The sequence below is a fragment of the Rhodnius prolixus genome, unplaced genomic scaffold (assembly GCF_049639745.1).
Source record: "Rhodnius prolixus isolate KJV_2025 unplaced genomic scaffold, Rpr scaffold_5, whole genome shotgun sequence".
Classification (NCBI taxonomy): Eukaryota; Metazoa; Arthropoda; class Insecta; order Hemiptera; family Reduviidae; genus Rhodnius; species Rhodnius prolixus.
This window is the reverse complement of record NW_027411624.1, coordinates 20,825,419-20,851,341: the sequence shown is the minus strand read 5'-3', so window position 1 is coordinate 20,851,341 and position 25,923 is coordinate 20,825,419. Positions and strand designations below refer to the sequence as shown.

General features: G+C 34.7%; 2 protein-coding genes across 2 annotated transcripts; one reads left to right on the top strand and one right to left on the bottom strand.

The window, feature by feature from the left end:
• Positions 1–294: 294 nt before the first annotated feature.
• On the bottom strand, positions 295–2,651 carry LOC141458076 (uncharacterized). The gene is made up of 2 exons (XM_074135632.1): positions 781–2,651; positions 295–665 (listed from the first exon to the last, which is right to left on the bottom strand). Exon 1 carries the CDS (start codon positions 2,335–2,337, stop codon positions 1,714–1,716), a length of 624 nt encoding a protein of 207 aa, XP_073991733.1. The 5' UTR covers positions 2,338–2,651; the 3' UTR covers positions 295–665; positions 781–1,713.
• LOC141458075 (uncharacterized) lies at positions 2,651–5,368 on the top strand. Its single transcript, XM_074135631.1, has 2 exons — positions 2,651–4,882; positions 4,998–5,368. Exon 1 carries the CDS (start codon positions 3,326–3,328, stop codon positions 3,947–3,949), a length of 624 nt encoding a protein of 207 aa, XP_073991732.1. The 5' UTR covers positions 2,651–3,325; the 3' UTR covers positions 3,950–4,882; positions 4,998–5,368.
• Positions 5,369–25,923: the final 20,555 nt, after the last annotated feature.

Below are 25,923 nucleotides of genomic sequence, written 5' to 3'. Positions count from 1 at the left end.
ATGATATTGCAATTGATACTTCTGAATGAAATTTATAAGTAACTGGCTTGTCTTAACATGTCCCAACGTGCACAGACATGGAATTTATTACATTTTCCTCTAAATAATTAAAATATTTTTTTTTATAAACTTAATTTTTCTTTCATTTTTTTTTTTTTTAACTAAATTATTTTTTTAATAATTTTATAACAGAAATCTTGCACTAAAAGTATTATTTAAAAAAAAAAAATATATATCTTCCAGTTTTACATAATTTCTTTCATTTTTTTTTTTTTTTTTTTTTTATATATCACATAAAAATAAAAATAACTTAAATAAAAATAAAATTAAAATAACACTTAAAAGAATTCCAAATCATATCGGCGATTTTTTATTCCTTTATAGAGCAAAGCTATTTTTCTGTTTGTAACATCATAATCGTCGATAATTTCTTTCGTAAACATGTCGGTGAATCTATTTGGCAGGAAAACTATATTTGGTTCGTCCTCAAACTGTGTAGGTCCAACATACGATCTGATGTGTGCTATTATGGCTTTTCCATATTTAGTGTTAATCTTATCAAATTTAACTATTTCATAGCTAACTCCTACGCGAAGGTCGGCAAGCCTACCAATCTGTGAGGAGCTTTGGTTAGCATCGTTGAGGTACGCTGCCAAAGTCGACATCTGAAGGGAATTTTGAAAAAAGTACATATGTAATTAGAAAAATAATATTTTAATTCAATCACTGTGAAGTGTATAAAGATTTATGTAAGTATAAAATAGTAGTATAAATACTTACTTTTAAGTATTGATAAAATTTAATTTAATCCGCCTGGGTCGAGTTCTAGAGAAGAAATGATGTTGAATCCTTTATCCTATACCCCCACTACCAGTCACAAAGCCGACATGTCAGTGCAAGTCTAATAACTAGTTCAAAATTCAATTGCTAATACAGTTGTGCATAAACATGTTTACACCTGCATAGACCTGATTAGCTTCAGTAATCATTTAATGCATGGGTTTTGTAAATTGTACGGAATACAAAAGTAATGATAGTAGTTTTAAGCACTCATTGTACATAATTTATTTTGTCTCTCAATTAAGATTACAAAGTAGAATATAAATATAATTACCATTAAAACTTGAAGTTGCTCAAAGAATAAAATAATGTTATTATCCAGAATATGGTCAAATATTATGGAATTTTGTACAGATTCTTAAGATTTAGCAATAAATGCAAGTGCTTATCATCGTCGTTGAAGGTTAATACTACTTTTTTCATGTCTCACCAGATTTTATTATAGGTGCTTGGAAAAAATTATGATAATAATCGGTATTGACAAATTGAATTTCACAATATATTATTTTTTATGAAAGACTTGCTTCTTTTTTCATCTCATTTTGCTTGGAGTAATCAATGACAATATAAAATGTTACAAATTAATTTGGTGAAAAGGATCTAAGAACTGTGAGCTAGCCTGTCTTTGAATTTGAACTATACATGACAACATAAAATATTCCCAGTACTACACAGAAGTACTTAATTATAATCTGTAACGTAATATTATATAAGAAAAAGTTTTTAAAAGAGGGTAGGCATGAATGAATACATAACTCAAAAGGTAGCGTACTATTTTTTCATATCTTAGGAAAAAACTGTCACTAAATATTTTCTTCTTCTTTTTTCTGGTGTTCGTGTCGTTTATGGCGAATGAAGAAGGCTGGATGAGATCTAGCAGTTGTTGCCTAAAGGTTGGAAATGATTCACTCTTAAGAGGACTCCATCGAACTTTTTGATTGTCCATCCACTTTCCTTAAGTGAGGATTCCTCCATTTCGGAAATCATCTTATCAAAGCCTTCTCTTAGAGACTTTTCAATAGAGGAGTCTTTGCAAATTATCTTGTTTTTTGTCTTGAATGCGCAATTAGTTGTTTCCTCTTTCATATTTTCAAATGTAGCCTCCAAAACCAAATTATATTTTATTGCGGTTTTATCGCCATCCATGGCACTTTCAATCAGTCGATGCAATGTTTCTTGCTTACCTGCTAGAAACTCCATTACATCAACTTCTCCAGAGCACGGTATGAAGAAGGTTCTCAGAGTTCCACCAAACGACGATTCCACTTCGTATAATTGTCCTTGTGCGGCGTCCAATCGTGCTTTTTTGGTTAAGTTGGCCGGCGCTTTCTGTCCACAGCTACGAATGTGACAGTTTAAAGTTTTCTTAGTAGAATAAAACTCGCCGCATGCCACACATTGGAAACGAGTCTGACGCTTCAGACATGTTTTTTCATGGCGTTTATTGGAAAATGCTCTTGAAAATATTTTATTGCAATGGCTGCATTCAAAAGACATAATGATAGAATTATTTGAACAAAGTTTAAAAATTAAGAAACAAATCTGTAACAAATTGTATGCTCAACTTAAGAATGTATGAATGCTGTAGCTTAGTAGATATAATTGCGGTTCTTGAAATCAAAGGGTTTAAGTGTACAAGTGTCTAACGAATTAACAGCTTGCGCACAGTCATAGAACTAATAAAAAATGCATACTTCGCAACACTTTTATCGTGCAAGGGATTAAAATCGATATTAGCGTTTCTGTCGGCAAAAAAATAATAAATAAATCTAAGATCTGAACTGGTGGTAACATGCATGTTATAGCCCCCCCCCCCACTAACTTAGGTTAGGTTATGATAGTGTAAGTTGCGTTTGATTAGGTTGGATTAGGTTAGGTTAGGTTAGGTTAGGGTTCGGCTAAATTATCGAATTTACAATTAAATACAATTTAGTACTGTTAAATTTTAGTACTGTTAATACAATTTACAATTAAATAGGCTAAATTCGATAACTTAGCCTAACCCTAACCTAACCTAACCTAACCCAACCTAATCGAATTTAACAGTACTAAATTGTATTTAATTGTAAATTCGATAATTTAGCCGAACCCTAACCTAACCTAACCTAACCTAATCCAACCTAATCAAACGCAACTTACACTATCATAACCTAACCTAAGTTAGTGGGGGGGGGGGGCTATAACATGCATGTTACCACCAGTTCAGATCTTAGATTTATTTATTATTTTTTTGCCGACAGAAACGCTAATATCGATTTTAATCCCTTGCACGATAAAAGTGTTGCGAAGTATGCATTTTTTATTAGTTCTATGACTGTGCGCAAGCTGTTAATTCGTTAGACACTTGTACACTTAAACCCTTTGATTTCAAGAACCGCAATTATATCTACTAAGCTACAGCATTCATACATTCTTAAGTTGAGCATACAATTTGTTACAGATTTGTTTCTTAATTTTTAAACTTTGTTCAAATAATTCTATCATTATGTCTTTTGAATGCAGCCATTGCAATAAAATATTTTCAAGAGCATTTTCCAATAAACGCCATGAAAAAACATGTCTGAAGCGTCAGACTCGTTTCCAATGTGTGGCATGCGGCGAGTTTTATTCTACTAAGAAAACTTTAAACTGTCACATTCGTAGCTGTGGACAGAAAGCGCCGGCCAACTTAACCAAAAAAGCACGATTGGACGCCGCACAAGGACAATTATACGAAGTGGAATCGTCGTTTGGTGGAACTCTGAGAACCTTCTTCATACCGTGCTCTGGAGAAGTTGATGTAATGGAGTTTCTAGCAGGTAAGCAAGAAACATTGCATCGACTGATTGAAAGTGCCATGGATGGCGATAAAACCGCAATAAAATATAATTTGGTTTTGGAGGCTACATTTGAAAATATGAAAGAGGAAACAACTAATTGCGCATTCAAGACAAAAAACAAGATAATTTGCAAAGACTCCTCTATTGAAAAGTCTCTAAGAGAAGGCTTTGATAAGATGATTTCCGAAATGGAGGAATCCTCACTTAAGGAAAGTGGATGGACAATCAAAAAGTTCGATGGAGTCCTCTTAAGAGTGAATCATTTCCAACCTTTAGGCAACAACTGCTAGATCTCATCCAGCCTTCTTCATTCGCCATAAACGACACGAACACCAGAAAAAAGAAGAAGAAAATATTTAGTGACAGTTTTTTCCTAAGATATGAAAAAATAGTACGCTACCTTTTGAGTTATGTATTCATTCATGCCTACCCTCTTTTAAAAACTTTTTCTTATATAATATTACGTTACAGATTATAATTAAGTACTTCTGTGTAGTACTGGGAATATTTTATGTTGTCATGTATAGTTCAAATTCAAAGACAGGCTAGCTCACAGTTCTTAGATCCTTTTCACCAAATTAATTTGTAACATTTTATATTGTCATTGATTACTCCAAGCAAAATGAGATGAAAAAAGAAGCAAGTCTTTCATAAAAAATAATATATTGTGAAATTCAATTTGTCAATACCGATTATTATCATAATTTTTTCCAAGCACCTATAATAAAATCTGGTGAGACATGAAAAAAGTAGTATTAACCTTCAACGACGATGATAAGCACTTGCATTTATTGCTAAATCTTAAGAATCTGTACAAAATTCCATAATATTTGACCATATTCTGGATAATAACATTATTTTATTCTTTGAGCAACTTCAAGTTTTAATGGTAATTATATTTATATTCTACTTTGTAATCTTAATTGAGAGACAAAATAAATTATGTACAATGAGTGCTTAAAACTACTATCATTACTTTTGTATTCCGTACAATTTACAAAACCCATGCATTAAATGATTACTGAAGCTAATCAGGTCTATGCAGGTGTAAACATGTTTATGCACAACTGTATTAGCAATTGAATTTTGAACTAGTTATTAGACTTGCACTGACATGTCGGCTTTGTGACTGGTAGTGGGGGTATAGGATAAAGGATTCAACATCATTTCTTCTCTAGAACTCGACCCAGGCGGATTAAATTAAATTTTATCAATACTTAAAAGTAAGTATTTATACTACTATTTTATACTTACATAAATCTTTATACACTTCACAGTGATTGAATTAAAATATTATTTTTCTAATTACATATGTACTTTTTTCAAAATTCCCTTCAGATGTCGACTTTGGCAGCGTACCTCAACGATGCTAACCAAAGCTCCTCACAGATTGGTAGGCTTGCCGACCTTCGCGTAGGAGTTAGCTATGAAATAGTTAAATTTGATAAGATTAACACTAAATATGGAAAAGCCATAATAGCACACATCAGATCGTATGTTGGACCTACACAGTTTGAGGACGAACCAAATATAGTTTTCCTGCCAAATAGATTCACCGACATGTTTACGAAAGAAATTATCGACGATTATGATGTTACAAACAGAAAAATAGCTTTGCTCTATAAAGGAATAAAAAATCGCCGATATGATTTGGAATTCTTTTAAGTGTTATTTTAATTTTATTTTTATTTAAGTTATTTTTATTTTTATGTGATATATAAAAAAAAAAAAAAAAAAAAAATGAAAGAAATTATGTAAAACTGGAAGATATATATTTTTTTTTTTTAAATAATACTTTTAGTGCAAGATTTCTGTTATAAAATTATTAAAAAAATAATTTAGTTAAAAAAAAAAAAAATGAAAGAAAAATTAAGTTTATAAAAAAAAATATTTTAATTATTTAGAGGAAAATGTAATAAATTCCATGTCTGTGCACGTTGGGACATGTTAAGACAAGCCAGTTACTTATAAATTTCATTCAGAAGTATCAATTGCAATATCATGTTTGTGCACGTTGGGACATGTTAAGACAAGCCAGTTCGATTAAAAATTTCATTCAGTTGTATCAATTGCAATCATGACCTCGTCGGGTGCGTGTGTCGTAGACATGCAGTGCCTCATAGACAACTCAAAACTGTATATCGTGAAAGAATTGTCTATTTTAGACATGGAGAATCTTTCAAGTGGACACTGGTTGTTTAAACCGCCAGAAAATCTGTCATTAAATGCATTCAGTTACCGAGTAAATTCATGGTTAACTAGAAATTTTCATCAAATTAAATGGGAAGAAGGAGAGGTGGACTATGTGGAATTAGATGCTATTCTACACAAACATCTTACCCATTACAACAAAATCTTTGTAAAAGGACTCCAGAAAAAACAATTTTTAAATCATTATTGTGGAAACGTAATCAACCTAGAAGAATTCGATTGCCCTCAAATTTCTCAATTAAGACCATTAAACGATGGCACTCAGTGTCTTCTTCATAACAAGACTCCGACGATGTGTACCCATTTTCATGTATATGCTCTTTCACATTGGATATTAATTTCAAATGTATTAAGAAAAATTTAATTTTAATATATGTATTGTATTTGTATAAAAGATGTTTGTATATAAGTAATGGTTAAACTGATAATGTAAATGATTATATTAAAAAAAAAATTGTGAATATCTCTAATTTCTTTTTTTTTAATAATAAAAAAAAAATTGCATTTAGAAAATTTTTATTTCATTTTTTCTTCCCCTGTATTCTTGCTAATGATAATAAAATAATAAATAATAAAATAAAATAATTTATATAAAAAAATATACATTGAAAAAAAAAAATGAATAACATGAAAATAAAATAATAAAATATTTGAATAAATACATTATAATGAAATAAAATAAATTATTAAAAAGAATAATGATATTTAAAAAGAAAAGTCTGAAAACGGCATGTCAGAGCAGGCCTTTTTTTAGTGGAGCACAGACACAAAACTTATCAGACCTGCGCTTGCATGTTTTGCCTGGCATGTGCAGGCATGTTAATCTCTTGCTAGGCACAATATAGTTCATTTTTAATCTTGACTCCTTAGCGTTCGGAGCTCCGATATTTCAAAATATATCAAGTTATATATATTGCACAAACAATTACATATACATATTTGATATACAATATAGATACTAAAAATAAAAAACAAATAAGAATATAAATAATACGAAGATAGATTTACTTATATTTTTTACAGGTAATTTAACTTTTTTTTCTCTTGAAGATAATTTGAAAATTAATACATTTTCATAAAAACACGAAATGCTATTGGCTAACAATAAGTGACGTCATGCCCAAGGGTGGGAGACATCAGTTAGTTACTGACCAATTCAAACAGGGCAAGCTCAGACATGCAAGTTGAGCAATATTAAGCCATATACAAATTATGTGATAAATAAAGAAAAGTAAATTAAAACATTTATATTTTATTAAAAAGTTCAAAGTTCAATTTACTTTTAACTTCATAATAACAAAAAAACGGTTAAAGCGAAAGAGGCAGCTGGCTACATGTCCAGACTTGTTGGAGCATGTTTGTGCTCGTTGAGGATATGACAATGGTATGAGTCATCATTATTTTTACTTGCCTGTTCAAACATGTTGTGCAAGCGTGTTAACATTTTTTTAAAAAGTAAGTTATTAAGTGCCTGTTCAAACATGTTGTGCAAGCGTGTTAACATTTTTTAAAAAGTAAGTTATTAAGTCTACAAACATTCAAAGTTTTATTATTTATAAAGCAATAAAAGCTAATAAGGGCAAAGTTCAGTTTTAAAAATATTGTTTTTTCTAAGAAACATATATGAAGTTAACGGACAGGTTGAGTCCTGCATCAAAGGTGGGAGGTATGATTCACCTTATAGAGAGAGAGACACTTGCAAGAGAGAGAGAGGGAAGACAAGCGCGCAATTCTATTGGCCAACTATAAGTGACGTCATAGAGTGGGGGGGGACATCCGTAACGGTAGAGTAGTGAAGCTTGTAAGGTAATTCGTCATTCGTTGCCCACAGCTCGAGAGGTTAACTTCATACTTCAAAGGTAAGTAATAATACTTTTTTTTATTGAAACAATATATTGATAATGATGTGATACTTTCATATAATATTCTTCTTTTAGATGTCTAAGTTGGCAAGCTTTTTAAATGATGTGAATACAAGGTCTGTGGGCATTGGCAAATTATCAGATCTAAGAACCGGATACTCATACGAAGTGAAGCAATTCGAAAGAATCAACACTAAATTTGGAGATGCCATCGTTGCCCATTTACATTATATTGGCCCGACAATGGACTACCCAACGAGGATCTTCCTTCCACGCAGATTTGCGGCAGTGATAACTGATGAAATGGTGGAAGATTACCAACAATCAAAGAAAAAACTGTTAATAATGTACAAAGGCTTTAATAATGGAAGATATGACATAGAATTTAAATAAAATTTATACTGTGAAATAAATGTTATTATTTTACTTGTATACTTCCTTTAAATAAAAATAAAATGTTTTAATTAATGTTTGTTCATTCTTATTTTTACTTTATACACTTATAAATAAAGAAAAGTAAATTAAAACTTATTTATATTTTATTAATAAGTTCAAAGTTCAATTTACTTTTAACTTCATAATAACAAAAAACGGTTAAAGCGAATGAGGCAGCTGGCTACATGTCCGGACTTGTTGGAGCATGTTCAGGTAATCACACATAACAAAAAAAAAAAAAACGGTTAAAGCGAATGAGGCAGCTGGCTACATGTCCGGACTTGTTGGAGCATGTTCAGGTAATCACACATAACAAAAAAAAAAAAAACGGTTAAAGCGAATGAGGCAGCTGGCTACATGTCCGGACTTGTTGGAGCATGTTCAGGTAATCACACATATTGAGACTACACCGATGATATGTTCATACAGGTTTGTATAGTTGGTAAACGGAAATAATAATAAGATATATGAAAGTTCAAAGTTCAATTTACTTTTAACTTCATAATAACAAAAAAAAAAAACGGTTAAAGCGAAAGAGGCAGCTGGCTACATGTCCAGACTTGTTGGAGCATGTTCAGCTATGTTGGCATATATATAAATTAACAGGTATGATAAAAGATGTGGAAGGGAAAGGGGGTGGCTTGCTACAGAGACCTGTCCAGAGAGGTAATCATTTGGAAAAAAAGATGCAATTCTATTGGCTAGTTAGAGTGTGACGTAATTGTGGTGGGGGGTTAATGCTAGTATCGCAGTCCAAGTGTCAGTTCAGGTTTAGTTTTCAGTGAGTGTAGGTCGCGTCATCAGCAACGGAAGCAGTCCAGGTGGAGGGGGTAAGTAAATAATTTTTCTATTACCTAAAGTGAGGTTATCCATTTTTATTTAAGTTAAATATTTTTGTGATAGTGGGGGTAATTTAAATAAAAAAAAAAAAAAAATCTTGGTAAGGGGGGGGGGGGTTAGATTTTTTAAAAAATAATTCCAAGTTAAAACATAAGAGAACATTCAAAACTAGAGTAAGCGAGACTACCACTGTGGCCGACTGGTGCAGATGACGTGTCTACCAGTACGAAGGTTGTAGGATCGAATCCCAGGTAAGTAAAAATAATTAAAAAAAAAAAAAAAATCCCCCTCCCGTCTATCAATGGGCGAGGGGGGTGGAGGTATGAGGTCCGCCATCTTGTGGTCATCAGCTGGTACGAGGTCGGCCATCTTGTGTACTACAGCTGTTAGGAGAGCCGCCATCTTGTAGGAGGAGCTTAAGAGGCCAACGAATACGACGACCTAGAGGTGGTGGGGGTAAAGGTAGGTGTCATGTGATAGGAGTAGGGCTAGGGTGGGGGTAATGAGGTGTCGTCGAATTCGCTGATTGGTCAATTAATAAGGGTGGGGGAAGGAGTGGGGGTAAAGGTGGTGTCGTCGAACTCGATGATTGGTCAAAAAGGGGAGGGGTGGGGGTAGGGGGCGTGGTCAAAAGCCCTCGTCGAGTTCGATGATTGTTAAAAAAGGGGAGGGGTGGGGGTAGGGGGCGTGGCCTAAGTGGTCGTCGAGTTCGATGATTGGTCAAAAAGGGGAGTGGTGGGGGTAGGGGCGTGGTCTAAGTGCTCGTCCAGTTCGACGACAAAAAAAGTGCGCCAGAACCCGCATTTTCCCTCTACTCACCCTGTTTAAGAATATATAAGTATATAATAAAATCAGTTAGCAAAAATATAGATTTTTGTATGAATAAATAAAATAAATTTTGAATGTTTTATATGAATCCTGAACTGGAGTGTGAGAGATGTCTGGAATGGACAGCTCTCTTAAAGTATGGTCCTGTTTGGTTTGTTGGAGGGTGCGACTGGCAAACACTTTGGCGGTCGACCCTCGGCAGTGTTATAATACTCTTCGCCAAAACGCCATGTGTGTGACTGGAAATGATGGCTTTATTATATAAACACAGTACAGAATTTATTATATATACATATATAAGTGTTTCCTGAATACATACGAGGTAGGATGACATTCATTGTTAATATTTTGGCACCTTTCTGTTATTTTTTAGATTTTTTAAATATGACTACTCACGGATTAAGTACATAAATTTAATGAACACCATGTTTTTAAGTAATTTGAATTATACTTCTTAAAAAATACGTCTGCACTAACATTTTGTACAGAATAACATGATAAAAGTGAGACCACGTATATGAAGGAGTTTACTGAAGGTGCAGGATGTTGGACGTGATAAGACTCCTCGCGTGTGTGGTCTGCCAAGTTGGACGTGTCTTTCAAGAAGGTGGTTGTTGCTGCAGGCTGTACAGACAGTGTGGAGGGGCACACAGCTTGGCCCAGTTTGCTCTTACAAAGTTCTCTTTGCTGGAGCAGTCTAATCCGCCAATCATCATCACTGCTGTGATGATTCTCTCATCATCGTGATTTCTTGTAACATTCTGTCGATATTTCAAAACAGTGGTCACAAAAGTTAGCTAAACTTAAATTTATTTTAATTTTTTCTATTACAGTCGAACCTCTCAATAACGGACACTGGCGGGGGAAAGCAAAGTGGCCGCTGTTTGGAGGTGGTCGTTAGAAGGAGGTAGGCAAGTTTCATAATGAAAAATATGGGTTTTCTCCCAACATCTATCTTAAAATTGTTTATTATTAATAGATTTAAAAACGTACATAATTGCATAATTATTTAGCTATATGATATGCATCAAGTTTTTCTTAATTATCCAAAAAATTTATCAAAAAACTACATATTATTGACTTATTTAATTTTTTTTATAATAATCATCACATTTATTCATAACAATTATGATTTATGGTAAAATTATTATCATACTATCATCTATTATTAGAAAAATAGAACAAACCTTTCGGCAAGTTGACATATCGGAAAAAATAATATCATTCGTCCAAAGTTATATTGAAAAACGATTAAAATGGTACAAGATGAATGAGCTTATATAGGAAACCTTAGGAAAAACCAGAAAAAAAAACAAAAACTTGAGAGGGGATAATTATTTTGATCACCGCGTCAAACGAACTTTTAATAAAAAGGTGGTCGTTGGTGGGAGGTGAAACATATAATCCGTTCCCCAAAATCAATCTCCGCGAACGCTATGTAGAGTGACCGTTAGACGGAGGTTCCTTTATATAGAAAGTGTATAGGGGTAAAACGGGGAAATGCAGAAACTGTCCGTAAATGGAGGTGGTCGCTAGTGAGAGTGTCCTTTATGGGAGGCTCGACTGTAATTAATATTTTATTCGAATTATAACCTGCTCCAGAGCAAAGTTCAATATCAAGGAGGCACTTCTTCTTACTTCACTAAAAATTTGGCTTGCGTATGTCTTTGAACCAGAGATCAATCGAGAAAGAATGCAAGAAATCCTTTTGGGTCCTACAGACTGAGAGGGGTTCGCCCCTTAATCTTTTCGTCTATATTATAGTTCTTCCATGTCTTTATTACGTTATAGGAGTTATTGAAAAAAGGGTTAATTACATGTATATATCTTGCTAAGGGGTTATTTAATAATATTGTAACGAAGTTGACCTGGGCGAGAAGAAAGGCCTAGATTGTTCTAGGGGTTGAGCGACCAAAGTCGGTAACAGGCCGACACTGTGTAAACAAAAGGCCGGTCTCTACCTGAGCCAGAGGGGAAAGGGCTAGATTGTTGTAGGAGTTTAGTGACCGTAGCCTGTAACGGACCTGTGTAAAAGCCAGCTAAGAGAAAGGCTCCAGTTGGGGTGGTGGCAGTATGTGTTTTCCCAGCCAGTGATTGACAGGTAGGAGTGAGACCGACAATTGGAGCAGGCGGCTCCAGTTGGGGTGGTGGCAGCATGTGTTTTCCTCAGCCAGTGAGCGGCCGGTGGGCGTGATACAGACGGAGTGGGGCAGTCGCAGTTAAAGGGAGGCAGACACAGCTGGAGTAGTGAGTTTTGCAGTTTTTAGAGTTTTTAGTCAAGTCTTTGAGTGAGTTTTGAGAAGTTAGTCTTTGAGTTAGTTTTGGAGAGACACTTTGGAAGTGATAGTTTTTGAGAGAGTCAGTGCTGCGGAGTGCTTCGGAGATAGCCAGTTAGGCGGTTAGTCAGTTAGTGAGTAGAGCTGTGTTAGTGCAGCTGAGACTAGTGCAATTCAGTGCAGTGCGGACCAGTGGTCAGTCGTCGAACAGTTTTGTGGCGTTACGTAGTGAGTAAGTAACAGTAAACTGTTGGGACTGTTGTAAATGGTAACTGTAATGAATAGCGTTAGTTGCTAGTAAATGTTAATGTGAGTAATGTTAATGTGCTAATAAATCAGGTTATTACTTACAAATTTAGCGAGTTTTATTATTTAATCTAACCCACATATTATTTAAATTAACTAGTGGCAGGCACTAGTTGTAGTTGTGAAGTTTTTAGTAAAAGGACAAAAACTTTACAATATATTATTTACAATTTACGTTTTACAGTTCATATTCGGAAGGTTTATAGTTCGTATTTTTTGTTTTAAAAATTTAATTAGAGAATACCTAATGTTATTTTTTAATTTTATTTCAATAAAATTGCAATGATGTCTTTGCGCGTTCCACATCTAAATTTACTTTATTTTAATTATTAAAATAGCGAGCTAAATAAATAAACAAATTTAAATTAATGAAAACATTTATAGTCGAAATACTATAAGGGTTATAAATTACTTGAAATAATATAATTAACTATTTTATTTTTATCTCTTCTCTTCGTAAGAATTTTTGTTAAGGCGCGTTCAAAAGACATTATGCGAACAGCTCGCCTCAAGCGGTATAAATAATATAAACTCTAAGAGCGTACCCTAATAAATGGAGCGGAACAATATCGCCTAAAGCAATACTGATCTCACTGATTAATTCTAAATTATTTTAAAATTCTTGTTGCCTATATGTGTGGTGTGTTAGTATAACTATCTGTCTAGCTTCGTATGACAACTTATTATAGCAACAACATATAACTACATAAATAATTTTTGTTGGAGAATTTAATTTAGTTTTAATTCTAGTTAAATAAAAAATACTTCTTTTATAAAATAGATATTTTGTGTTTATGTAAGAAAACCTTTTATTCTGTACCTAAGATAACAATAAAATCCAGTCTTTAGAAATCCCCAGTTATTTTACAAATTTCGATAACTGTTCTCTTGAAATGTCCTTTATTATTCTTATAAGAGGGTTTAAGAGGGTGCTTGTTTTAGCTCAGGACATAAAAGTAGGTGACAGATAAAGAAAAAGTTGAAATCTAGACGATCTGGAAGCCAATTCCGTGTTTTTCCCTTGTATTTTACCTTTCATTTCCCAGATGAAGGCTACCCTATATGTTTATTTTAGCCCTGACCATAAAAGCAGATGATAGTGACAGAAAAAGTAGAAATCTAGACGGACTGGAAGCCAATTCAGTGTTTTTCCCTTGTATTTTACCTTTCATTTCCCAGATGAAGGCTACCCTTTATGTTTATTTTAGCCCTGGCCTTAAAAGCAGATGATAGTGACAGAAAAAGTAGAAATCTAGACGGACTGGAAGCCAATTCAGTGTTTTTCCCTTGTATTTTACCTTTCATTTCCCAGATGAAGGCTACCCTTTATGTTTATTTTAGCCCTGGCCTTAAAAGCAGATGATAGTGACAGAAAAAGTAGAAATCTAGACGGACTGGAAGCCAATTCAATGTTTTTCCCTTGCATTTTATCTTTCATTTCCCAGATGAAGGCTACCCTATATGTTTATTTTAGCCCTGACCATAAAAGCAGATGATAGTGACAGAAAAAGTAGAAATCTAGACGGACTGGAAGCCAATTCAGTGTTTTTCCCTTGTATTTTACCTTTCATTTCCCAGATGAAGGCTACCCTATATGTTTATTTTAGCCCTGGCCATAAAAGCAGATGATAGTGACAGAAAAAGTAGAAATCTAGACGGACTGGAAGCCAATTCAATGTTTTTCCCTTGTATTTTACCTTTCATTTCCCAAATGTAGGCTACCCTTTATTTTTATTTTAGCCCTGGATATAAAAGCAGATGATAGTGCCAGAAAAAGTAGAAATCTAGACGATCTGGAAACAAATTCGGTGTTTTTCCCGCAAACGAATCGATTGTAACCTAAACGTTGAACACAATGGATGATTTAAAAATATATATATTTTTTTTAACTTGGACCATTTGTCTTACAATAATGTCTAAACTAATCAACAATGAAACCCTCAATCAATCAATCTAATATAAAACTGTCCGAAGTTGAAAGTGTAAAATAAAATGTAGCTAGCTGTCAGCTGAAAGGAGGGTTACACTTTGTTCTCTTTTTGCACAATAATAAATAAAAATAATAGGCAATTTAAAAAATAAATTAAATATTTTGAAATTAGCCTCTGCAATAAAAAAAAAAAAATCTATGCCAAGGTCTAGAAAAAGAAACCATAAATACGAAGGAAACGATATAGCCACTTCGTTGACTCCTGTTTTAAAATAGCTATCGCCAACTGAGTTGGTAAATCAAAACAACAATAATTATTAAAGGTTTTGTTATTCTGTTTAAAAAAAAAATTACATGTAAAGCAGTAATCTTTGTAAAATTAGTATAATTTGAGTGGTTATAATGTAGCATTAGCTTAAGTTCTATGTGCGTATTGGTGATTCTTGGTCACTTGTGATAAATTTGGAGTTTTGAAATGTTGAGCGCTATTATTATGATTAAGTTAAAATTTTGCATGAACTTTTACAAGAAAATATTAAAATACGAAGAAGTCGCTCAGTATACGAGGTGTGGCCATTAAATAACGAGACTATTGCTATAAAACATTTTATTTTAAATTTATACATATTTAGTTATTAACACCTTCAATATACACCCCTCCCCTATCCCTACAACGCTCCATACGAATTTACCGCTGTTCGAAACAGTGCTGGAAGTCTTTTTCTGTGAGCTCCTGCATGACGCTTGCCGCTTTTTTTCACAGCTTCAAAGGACTGAAAACGTGTGATTTTTTAATGAAGATTTGACTTTGAGGAACAGATAAAAGTCACATGGGGCCAGGTCAGGCGAATAAGGCGGTTGGCCTAAAACTGGGATGTTGTACTTGGCTAGAAACGTCCTGGACAGACAATGCAGTGTGAGCCAGCGCGTTGTCTTGATGGAGAACCCCGTGACTTTTTCTTCCACAAATCGGGTCGTTTTTTCCTTACTCTTTCACGGAGTTGAGCAAGCACCTCACGGTAGTAATGTTGATTAATTATAATCGATATTTTCATCCGTTTTGGACGTGGAAGGGCTACCCGGGCGGTCATCATCTCCGACGTCTTCTCGGCCATCTTGGGAACCCTTGAACCATTCTAAAACTTGCGCATGTGATTAACATTCATCGCCATAAACTTCTTTTAATAAAAGATAAGTTTTAGTAGCGGTTTCATCAAGTTTCATGTGAAATTTCACGACAATTCGTTGCTCTACTACATTGTGTAGTATCATGTTTTCGGCAAAACGAAACTAACACCTCTTACGCAAACGACGATTCCGATCAGACAGATTTCTCTACAAACACGTGAGACGCTGCAATCGAAAGAGAAGGCTTTACGCTGCTCAGCTATCGTTCGTTAGGATCTGTAGCAGCATCAGCCGCGTTACTTAATAGCCACACCTCGCAATTTACAGAGACTCTTAGCCACCCCTTCAATCGTAAATGCCAAAATTTTCTTGTATAAATGTAAAAGTAAAAGAAATAGATCTACACTTACTAGAATACAATACCAATTTTCGAGGAAAGGATTAGCTAGGCGGTTAGTGTATTGGATTCCCTCGCGGTGATCCAAAAACAGCTGCTGGCTCTTAGATTTTCTCTTTCTAGAAGCTTCTTACAGCGTCCTGTGAAGGACAGGGTTGTCTTTAACGAGAGAACACTGTCCGTAGGCCAGCAGTACACTGAAAAAATCTACGGGCGCCAATAACCTCAGATGTTACGCGCCTTAAATCATTAAAAAATACTAAGTTTAATTAATAGTAGAAAATTAGGAGCCGTTTCCAAAAAATGCCCCTGCCACATTTTTGCGAAGTTAATTAAAAATTAGTAAGAAAGAGATTTTGTTTTTATACTTCCATTATTGCCGTCAAACAGGTGTTTTTACTAAGTACAAAACTTTTACACTGAACAGATTTTTTTTAAAAAGAATGGTAGCGGCTAGGTATATTAAAAGTAAGGTGAAGTGCGTAAAAATTAAAGTTCTGTGTAAGGTAAGACAGACATAGGAAGGCATGGCAGGACTGAAGGTGGTAGAGGCCAAGACTCGTGCACACAGTAAATATAGTCTTCGAACGGAAGGGAGTTAACGGTAACACCAGGATAATTCAATGTAATCGCTGCCTCCGAGGCTTTAATAAGCACAAAACTTGACCGTAAAACGGCGTGCGCATGAACACCTCCGCCACCAGCTTCTAGAACACATTTACCTTAGCTTCCCCTACTATGCATATCGTCGCTTTATTTTTTCTTTTTCGCCTTGTTTTTATCCGATTTTTCTTTTATTTACGTAGAAGAGAACTGTTATTTGCTTTGTACAACTTAAAGGAAAAGATTATAAAGAATGATTTAAGCACAAAAATAGTTCTGTGTTTGATGTCTTCTTTGAATTAACTAGTTATTACTATTACTTTCAATTTAAGGCGCATTAGCATCTGAGGACATTAGCGCCCGGAGCTTTTTGACGTGAATACGTCTTTAAATTTGCTATCATAAGGAGGCAATCCAAAAAACCTAATGATAACAAAATCGGGGGATACAGTTTGGCATTATAGTTTCGAATCTATCGTCTACATCCAAAATTAAATTAGACCACTGGATAGCTAAAGGATCAAAGAATTCATTACGATCAGCGAGGACTGTGACGCATCGAGCGCGGTGGAAGGTGAAGCGCCGCCATTTTGAGATCATTTTGCTGCGTATCGAGATTTGCAATTAGTATAACTTTTGACTCGGAGAAGCTACGATGTTCGTTTAAGTTTTAATCGTCAGCTGTAGTCACAATCTATCGATTATATATATAACATTAGCGTAAAATAGTGACAGTGAATATAATAAGGTGCTAGAATACAAAAATATTATCAAAAATATATATTGTAGGCCTATACGCGTCGAAAAGCCCAAACCAAATACAGAGATCGTATACGGTTGAAAAAGGCTTCTCAAGAACAATCGAATGGTAATAATAAAACACCATATGACCGAGTCAAGCTGTGCCGGGGAACGTAAAAGAATTAATGCGGCCCAGCGGATCAACGACGGTATCAGTACATCTGCAGCTGGGGCGGTTGAAATTCTGCAAGTGGATGATGAAATCGCTTCTACAACGACAACGGATTGTATAGGCATAGATTGTGTTCAATCGTCGATTTGTTTTCTTGATTTCACTCTAAATACATAAATAAAAATATTTTATATACAAAATATAACCCGTTACGTAAAAGTATTCACGTACAACACACGGCCGTGTCCATGACACAGCCACAGTTTTTTCCGGTAGAAAGAGAAAAAAATCTAAGGGCCAGCAGCTGGATTCGAACCCGGAATCTCCGCATTGAAGTCCAATACGCTAACCATTAAGCTAATCCCTTCCCTTTTTTAAAATTATTATTCAATTACACATAAATTTATTCACCTCTCTCAAATAATATGAAATGTTTCTTTATCGAATTAACTTAAACTCCTGGTCGCACTTTCACTAGTAGATTTAAGCATCAATTAGTTGAAGTTTATTACTACATTTGACAGCTAATTAAGTCGTTTTATTTTTTAATGTTCATTCAACTATTTATTTATTTATTTTTTTCTAAAAGAGAAACGCACAATCATTATGAATTGGAATGGATAGAGTCATTTATCCTGACAGGAATGGATTAACCTCTTTTAAACTATTGATTAAACATTTAACAAGCGTTCTAATTGATATAATACTAAATAAAGATAGGTTGTGCAAAGGTTTTCGCTAATGAATCAATCATATCTAGCTCAATGATGAAGATAAATTTTGTTTTACTACAATCATTGGATATTCTATTCATCAGTGACCTACGAAATCCATTCTAGCAACATCGTCGCATTACTTTAATCCATTAACTTTCTTAAGCATCCATTACAGGTGGTATCTTTCAACGATTGTGGCTTCTAAGGCCACACGATGTCTTAAAAAGTATTAACAAAGAAATAATGACACTATTGTATCTCCTTCGCCGACATTACATGCTAATCTTCTACTAGCAGCTATCCGCTACTACGAGCAATAATTGTTAACTTCAAAATAAGTTTAAAAAAAAAAGCATGTAGTTAACTTAAGTAAGTGATTCTCCGGAAGAAGTGGATCTTCACAAGTCCAAGCAAGTATCCCAGCCAAACAACTCTAAAACATTCCTAACGTTCACACAATATAAACCAGTAGAGATAGTTCATGTGTGGCTTTAACGTACCCACAGACAAATTCTAGCCCTCACCACATACAAACTGAAAGATGTCTTATGAGCCACAAACTCTCAAAATTGTGAACCAATACTTAGGCACTTAGGGAAGCCGTTATAGATCTTTAAGGCCCCAGTGATTGTTGTCTTTACAGCACTCCTCACTAATCTAGCTTTAAAATATAGTGAGGACCCTCAGAAGTAAAGTAATTTTTTAATTCCAAATAGCATGAAGCAGACTTTTATTATGTGTAATTTACGCTTCTAAAAATAAAGAAAAACAGAACGTAATCAATGTAGGGCAAGCAGTATAAATTAAGATTATCAGAATATGTTAAACAAGAAATAGAATCTCTTTAAGAATCGAAAATTCATATTTGTAGTCTGATCTAAAACCAATAAATATCTAAAAATGTATCTGATAAAGTCTGACTTATTTAGAAAAATGCCAAATAAACAAAAAGAAATGCTAAATTTTAGATTATGCCGGCGTTTAATATGCGATGACGTGGGACTTAAACATAATTTTTTTCAATCGCTTTCTAAACAAGAGATATTTCTGGTTAAAAAAAAATATATATACTTAAGAATATTTATGATTTTCAAATGTCTCCAAAACTACCTTTCTAATAAATTAACATTTGTAAAAAATAGAGCACCATAACTTATTATTGTCTGATCCAGTTTTACCATTCAATGACCAAAAGCACACTGCTTTGCTTGAAATAAGTATAACATGAACACAAAGAATAGAACTTGTGCGTGTTGAGTAAATAAAGTGATGTCGACCAAATTGTAACTCACAAAATTATCTACTGAATGTTTAACAGTCTACACAGGAGCGAAACGAAATTTAAGGAAGAACACCGCATAGAATTTATAGTAATTCCAGCTCGCTTAGAATTCTATTAAAATAATTTATGGGGGTCAAAAACCGATCTGTACCTGCACGTGGTTGGTCGGCAATCCCACAGATACAGTATAAGGACATGTCCTTTAGCTGGGATTGGAGGTAAGCTTTAACCCTACACATCTTGATCATGCTGAGATGAGTACAAAGCTATCCATGCTCAGAACAAGATGGTGAATACTAGGAAAGAAGCATACGAGGTGTGGCTATTACATAACGAGACTGATGCTGCTACAGAAGATCTATGCATGCGCCAAATCCTAACGACCGAACAGCAGTGCAGCGTAAAGCCTTCTCTTTCGATTGCAGCGTCTCACGTGTTTGTAGAAAAATCTGTCTGACCGGAACCGTCGTTTGTGTAAGAGATGTTAGTTTCGTTTTGAAGAAAACATGATACTACACGTGTAGTAGAGCAACGAATTGTCTTGAAATTTCACATCAAAACTGGATAAAACCGCTACTGCAACTTATCTTTTATTAAAAGAGTTTATGGCGATGAATGTTAATCACGTGCGAGAGTTTTTGTGTGGTTCACGATGGCTGAGAAGACGTCGGGGATGATGACCGCCCGGGTAGCCCTTCCAAGTCCAAAACGGATGAAAATATCGATTAAAATTAATCAACACTACTACCGTGAGCTGCTTGCTCAACTCCGTGAAAGAGTAAGGAAAAAACGACCCGATTTGTGGAAAAACAAGTCACGGGTTCTCCATCAAGACAACGCGCCGGCTCACACTGCATTGTCTGTCCAGGACGTTTCTAGCCCAAGTACAACATCCCAGCTTTAGGCCATCCGCCTTATTCGCTTGACCTGGCCCCATGTGACTTTTATCTGTTCTCCCAAAGTCAAATCTGCATTAAAAGGAACACGATTTCAGTCCGTTGAAGCTGTGAAAGAAAAAGCGGCACGCGTCATGCAGGAGCTCACAGAAAAAGACTTCCAGCACTGTTTCGAACGATGGTAAATTCGCATGAAGCGTTGTAGGAATAGGAGATGGGTGTACAATTTGTTTGTTATTCGCACTTCCAGGATCGCAAGTGTCCTCACCAGGATCACCTCTGCAGCTTCTAAGATACGTTCAAAGGTTCTACAATTTCAGGACCTCTTTTCGCTTCTTTTGATTTTTGCAGGAAATGTTACAGACTTACAAAATTACCTTACGTACAAACTAAATAAAATGAATGAAACCTAAAGTTCCTACATCGGGGAAAAAACATAAAACCAATTTCATTTTAATATAAAATTTCAAAGAGTAAGAAATTTTATTACTTTTTTTTTATTGAAAAAGATAAATTTATGTCTATTAATTTTTAAATTCAAACCAAATGAGATGAAGATAATGACTCCAAACTTGTTTCCTTAACTAATTCACTAGTTTTTGTAGCCGCTCAGTTTGTGAAATTGTAATTGGATGAGGCACGAATTGTTACCAAACTTCATGTTTACGTCTCCCTGGCCACGCCCACTGACCTAACAAATTATTTTAGCACACTTTTCATACTTAATTTTCTGTCTTAATTAATTTTAATATTTAATTTATTGCCAAATTTTACATTAATTATGTTCGTAAGAATGAAATTTGATTCTATTACAGGTTTACAATTAAGTTTTGAATGAAGTATGTTTTGAGTAAAGATTAGGCTCATTGTTTATTACGATTGAGGACGCCCACAAGGATGGTCTACTCCTAGGATCTTCTTCAACAACAGTCCACAGACCAGTAGTTCCTTTTGGCTCTGAGAGAACTAGTTTTTGAAGTAGAATACTGGTTGCTGACCAATGTTTTCAGCGATGTTGAATTTAATGTCAAAGTTGTACAATATTACGCTATTTAGTGCAGTTTTTGACGATCAGTCATCATACAACTGAAGTTTTGGTTTAAATCATTAATTAAAAACCTCAGATAGTGATTACTTTCACTTGGTCTAACATCCATCTTTTGGCAAAGAAAGAATTAGTTCAAAGATATTATTTTCTAATTATAATTAAAATTAACGAATACAGTGAAATTATGAGTGCTTGAATCAGGCAATAAAATAAAAGTAGAACTATTAAAAAAAAAAAAAAACATCTCCACTTCTAGAAGTAACCACATCCAAACAACCAATGAAAGTGGTTTTTATATTTCGGCGTAAGTTACCCTGAGTTTAATTGGATAATTACACCGCAAGAGAATTACTGCTGCCCCCAGGTCAACTAAGAACCGGTATTGGTCTAAAGCCATCAACTTTAAAAAAGATTAACTGACAGAAATAGTATTTTTATTTATTTTATTTTTTTGTAGGTTACCATCTCAAAGTCCTTAGGTCATGCTTACTAATTAGTTTAAAAGATTCATTCTGAAATTTATGTTTAAAAAAATATATATATAAAATTGCAATGTTAGTTCAACAGTTATGATAGATGAGTTTTTTACTTTCGTTTAGGTTAAGGCAAGTATTGGAGATAGTCTCAAAAAGTTTTGAAATAAAGTGTAAATATTCGTTTTGAGTTACACTGAGCTGATAACGAAGTTTGTGATTTTTCTCAAACGTTTATCTACTTATTTATAATATAATAATTATAATAATTACTTATCTTTACAATTAAATGTAATGGTTAGAAAATGATAATACAAATGTCTCAATTAACTTTTGTAGTAATTCATTAATGGGTGTTCAAGTTTTCTGTAACAATAAAATACCGGTCCGCGAAAATTGTTCACATATTTTACCAGTCCGAGCGTCAAAAAATGGTTTGAGAAAACGCTGTTAACTTATTCTTTGTGACCACAGCTATTACTTTGTTTGTTTTTTTCTAGGATTGGTGGCTAAAATTGCTGTTAGTTTTTTTAAATTTAAATTTTCTCGATACCTGGTTCCGAAAATGGAAAATAGAAATTAATGAGCAAAAATCAGTGCACATTACGTTTACATTACGAAAATCTGCGAGTCCACCAGTTCAACTGAACGGTGTAACGATTCCTCCAGCTGACGTTGTACGATACTTGGGACTGTACATTGACAAGAGACTCACGTGGAACCCAAATACTCGACTGAAACGACAAGACGTGAACAGACGCTACAAGCTACTTACTAGACTACTTGACCGCAGATCCAAACTCGACTTGAATAACAAACTGACAATTTACAACACTGTTAAGACCCATATGGGCATACGGAGCAGAAGTGTGGGGCTCAACCAAATCCTCTAACTCCAAACGCCTGCAGACACTACAGTCTTAAATCCTGAATGCTCCATACTACATTTCTAACCTTACAATACACACTGACCTTCACATCCCCTTTTTCTCTGATCTAATAAAGTCTCGCTATCGCAACTTTCACAGCCTCCTAGCTCTCTCCATCCTAATCCTCTTGTACAACAACTCTCCTCTCCACACCTTCCAGACAATCCTCCTCGTCGCTTGAAGCGGAAGTGGCCTAGAGACCTATTGATGTGAGTGTAATATCCACCGAGAAAGAGTTTCACCAATGGGTGATTACTCTTATCACGACTTTCATGTGAACTTAACCAGTATCATCAAATTTACTAGATGCAACATTTGTTGAAGATATGGCTAATAAAGTAAAAACAAAAAACAAAAGAAAATTAAATTTTGAGTTAAAATCTTTCAAAATGATGAGAGAATTTGGTGTGGACTTCCGTCAGATTTTCTTAAAAAGTAATTTGATGCTCAGTTTCCCTGTGCTTTTTTATCTCTTCTAATTAAGTTGACCTTAATTAAAGATATTGTGTTACTAAATTGACTTTAATTTCACTACTAATTGGAATAATGTTTTAATTTGAAAATATTCAACTTGATGTTCCACGCGTTTTAATGATATTATAATTCATTCTGACGCCCAAACTAATATCTTATTTACTAATTAGAAAGAATACTGGAGGGGACAAATAATTAGAGATCTAGGCTAAATATGTTTTAGTAATTTTGTCTATGAATTCTCTTTAGTATGATTAATTAAAACTGTCCGGTAGGACAGTTGTATAAGGGTTGTTCTCCCAAAAACTGCACGAAAAAGCGTAACGTTGAAAAAAAAAAAACAACTTTGACAATTTTTTTTTCTTTTTCTATAAAAGATAAAATTCTCAAACTTTCTTTATAACATAGGGTAAATCCTCCTTTATAACTGTAATTTTTGGCAACAACCCAGATCTTACAGATTTCGAGAAAAAAGTGGCTGAAAATGAGCAAAAATGGTTATGATTAAAGTCTTATTCTTGTTCTTGTTGTTACCTTTTTTGTAGACAACGTACGCCTAAACGCGCGAACCGATTTTCATGAATGAGGTGTCATTCCATTCTTTTCTACAAGTTTCAAAAGTAGTTACTTAGTCGGACAATTCCTGCAATTAATTGCTGCAAAGTGCAGATGAGAGATACTTCTAGATTAAATCAGCTGACCCGAAGCAATTTTATCCTAAACAGATTTGTATTTTTATCACTTCTAAAACTTTTCGAACACCGAGGCGCCACGGTAGCCGAGCGGTTAGAGGCGAGACCTGCTAAGCTAATATGTATTGTGGTACTGGGTTCAATTCCCCGGTATTAGGCCTTGCATTTTATTTAATGGTTAATAAAAGAAATTTACAGCAAAGTATGTTTGCTAGTCGCCTCCGTCCACGACACATAATTGTAATGGTAGTTGGACGTTAAGCCCCGCCTGAAAAAATAGGCGATTACTTTACTTTCCGAACACTCTTTAATATAGTGAATCAATTTTGAAGCAATGGACTATAGATTAAACTTACCGTTTTGGTAAAAACCTTCAGATGTGTAGTAAGAGCAATTTGTGCTTACTCGTATTATTACCCCAAAAATGTTTTATTTAATACAATGATGTGAGTAGAATGATTACCGATGGTAGAAAAGGGTTGCCCATTACCAATACAGTTTGGTTCAACCATCCTTTAATAATTGGCTATTAAAATTCATACCATCTTTCATAATCGGCTGTGTTAAAGTTAATTTGTCGACACTGTTAACTGCAACCATATGCTACTGTGTTGACCTCGACACTCCTATCGTTATATATGTATATAGCTTTTATAATTGTTATTTTTAGCTCCACCATACAGATCTAGACAAAAGAGAATTCCTATAAAAAATTTAATTGGATAATAAATTTGTAGATCGGTTATATTGAAGCATTGAAGACAATTTTTTAGTATTAGATAATTGTTTTTTCCTTGCTAGATCGGGAAAATTTGTAAGTAAAAGTAAAGTAATCGCCTATTTTTTCAGGCGTAGCTTAACGTCCAACTACCAATTAGGTGTCGTGGACGGAGGCAACTAGCAATCATACTTTACTGAAAATTTCTTTTATTAACCTTTAAATAAAATCCAAGGCCTACGACGGGGAATCGAAACCAGTACCACAATGCATATTAGCTTTGCAGGTCTCGACTCTAACCGCTCGCAATTTGAGATATTTCACCAATATTCTGACAATATCTTCAGACTCATTGCGATTGTAATAAATTTAAGCTACACAACGTCTGACTTCATAAAACTCAGACAAATTAGCTACCTGCTAATCACTTGCTTTGTCTGTCAAGTATTTCTTCGCTGCAAGGAGCTTTACGTCCAAAGAGAAGTTTAAGCCAACTAAATGTTTATCAACTGTACTCATATATTTTGTTTGTTAAACATAGTTTTATTTACATCAAAGTTAGGGGTTACAAAATACTTGTATTTTGAAGTCTGAGGACCAGAATTGGAACACAAGGTTGGAGAAGGACAACATCATCCTGTCCTCCAATTTTTTGAGTAAAGTCAATTATTTTTATGATTTTTTTTTTTTAATTAATGTAATGCCATATTGTGATGTTGAACTGGTTTACCAAACATTACTGAATATGCCCCGTAGGGGGAAGTGGACTAGCCACTTCTTCAGGGAGCTTGGCGTCCCTGCGGGTATCCCAGTCTAACAACATTTCAACACTTACACTAACACCCCTTAACACTCACACACTACACTTAGGGCCTGCAGAGGTAGTTGATGTGTGCAGCTACTTGGGTTTAGCGAACCCACAGGTAAACTCGAGCTCCCCACCACACACACTCATTTACACCTAAACACTCACACTTTACAGACGACTACACACACTGCACGAACAAGGACACGCACTCGTCGAGAGTCAGAGTATAAATATCTCTCCCTCGCGTGCCGTGGCGAGGCTTTGGGGCTAGGGTGGAAAAGAGGACCCTGGGCATTGAGGGAGACGTCGACCTGCGGGCTTCTTATCCCAACACATGTCTTCGGCCTCGGCTTCACCCGAGAGCTCCACCTGGAGGATACCCCTACTTCAGGAAATCGGCTAGGGAACACTGTCTCAGACAGGTTCCTAGGGGTAGGAAGGGGGTCGCGGGGGCACGGGTCGGTACCTGGTATCGGAACGTTGTCTTCCGCGGCACCGG

Excerpts from the sequence above, each read along its gene's own strand:
- LOC141458075 (XM_074135631.1), top strand. The coding sequence starts at position 3,326 with ATGTCTTTTGAATGCAGCCATTGCAATAAAATATTTTCAAGAGCATTT.
- LOC141458076 (XM_074135632.1), bottom strand. The coding sequence starts at position 2,337 with ATGTCTTTTGAATGCAGCCATTGCAATAAAATATTTTCAAGAGCATTT.